Source organism: Limulus polyphemus, unplaced genomic scaffold (genome assembly GCF_000517525.1).
Source record: "Limulus polyphemus unplaced genomic scaffold, Limulus_polyphemus-2.1.2 Scaffold203, whole genome shotgun sequence".
Classification (NCBI taxonomy): domain Eukaryota; kingdom Metazoa; phylum Arthropoda; class Merostomata; order Xiphosura; family Limulidae; genus Limulus; species Limulus polyphemus.
Window position 1 is genome coordinate 501,723 of NW_013665813.1, and position 1,704 is coordinate 503,426.

Below are 1,704 nucleotides of genomic sequence, written 5' to 3' on the forward strand. Positions count from 1 at the left end.
AATGACAGACAGTAGTGTGCAGTCAAGACCATCAGACTGAATACGATACGATCGGCGAAGAAGGAAATATTTCTCAGGGTAGTATGGGAATTATAACATCGTTGTTATAAAGTGGGATTGATCCTCAATCCTACTTTTTATAATGATAATAGGTTATCGATAAAGTAGGTAGTATTTTTTTGTCAGAAACAAAAGTATTTCTTTACAAATATATATTTGTTTGTCATCCTAGTTACGCATTTAAGTAATATTTTATCCAAAATCATCATGATACTGAAAACTTATTGAGAACTTAATGTTTAGGAGGAATCTACAAAACTGAATAATTAATTCAAAAACGCAGTAATAATGTTTGTTATGAATTTCGTGCAAAGTTACACGAGCGCTATCTGCGCTAGCCGTCCATAATTTAGCAGTGAAAGACTAGAGGGAAGGCAGCTAGTCATCACCTCCACCGCCAACTCTTGAGCTACACTTTTACCAACGAATTATGGGGTAGACCGTTACGTTATAACGCCCCCACGGCTGAAAGGGCAAGCATGTTTGGTGGGACAGGAAGTCGAACTCACGACCCGCAGATCGCGAGTCGAGCGCCTTAATTACCTGGCTGGCCCGGCATATGATAGCCCTGGTGTAGCTTTGCGCGAAATTCAAAAACAAACAAACAGTTACCTGGCCATGCCAGGCACGCAGTACTAGCAAATTTTACAATAGGTAAGCTTTTATTCTTGTCTACTCTAAAAGTCTTTGCTATTGTATTTTTTAATTAAATATTGAGAAACCTATAAGATGCTAAGGTTTGGTGACGCCATAGACCTTGTCATTGTAGTGATTTCAATAGTTTAGATCTAAAAACAGGAAAGAGAAACTAAGAAAATATAAGAATTGTATTAGAAACAACCCTAACACTAACAGCTAATAACCATTTGCAACTGATATGTCTACCAGTATTTTTAGAGAAGATAAGTCGATGTAATAATTGAAGTTTTTGCTCTCTCTGAATTCTTGTTGGATCCTGCGCCGATTTCATATAATTGAAAATTTCCTTCAGAGAGTTACATATTTTTTTTTGGTCATAGACTACTGAATATTCAATTGTTTGAGATTTTTAATTAAAAATATCAAAAGCTTTTGTCAAAATGAATTGTAATAATAATAATAATAACAACCTATAAAGATGTTCCTTACCTTCCCGGAGGATCGCCGTTTTCGTCAAACTTTACCATTTCGTTGTTCCAAGAAAAGCTGACGTTCATAAGATACTGAAGAAGTACAGAACCATTAATGGGAGACATATTTGCACATACTCCATGTGTTCCTTTACACATATCCTTTTGCATATTATGTAGGCCATAAGCCATCGTATAAATTGCTTTCTTTACAAACTCCATCTTCGTGTCTTGTTTATATCCATCTCTCAGGTTTTCGTTTCCTGATATATATATAAATATGGAAAATAACATTTGAAGCGACTCATGGATCTATACAAACAAACGTTGGTATTATCAATAAAGTCCTACAAAATGACTTATCTGATAATGTATATAGAAAGTGTGGAGTTCAGGAGTTATATAACTATTTTAAGCCGGCTGTTACGAGATTTCAACATGCCAGAAAGCTATCAAGATTTCAAATTGAATATTTACAAGTAAACATGTAACTCTCAATCTTAACTTACTTGTACATGATGTTGCTGAAATATGT

At 34.8% G+C, this 1,704-nt stretch overlaps 1 protein-coding gene across 1 annotated transcript in view; it reads right to left on the reverse strand.

Annotated features, from left to right (window-relative positions):
* Positions 1 to 1,428, reverse strand: part of LOC106478358 (metabotropic glutamate receptor 5-like) — a 55,400-nt gene extending 53,972 nt beyond the window's left edge. The window contains exon 1 of the mRNA XM_022381952.1: positions 1,189 to 1,428. Within this exon, the coding sequence (XP_022237660.1) occupies positions 1,189 to 1,391 (203 nt within the window). The 5' untranslated portion in view covers positions 1,392 to 1,428. The remainder of the gene's footprint in view (positions 1 to 1,188) is intronic.
* Between the last annotated feature and the right edge of the window lie 276 nt (positions 1,429 to 1,704).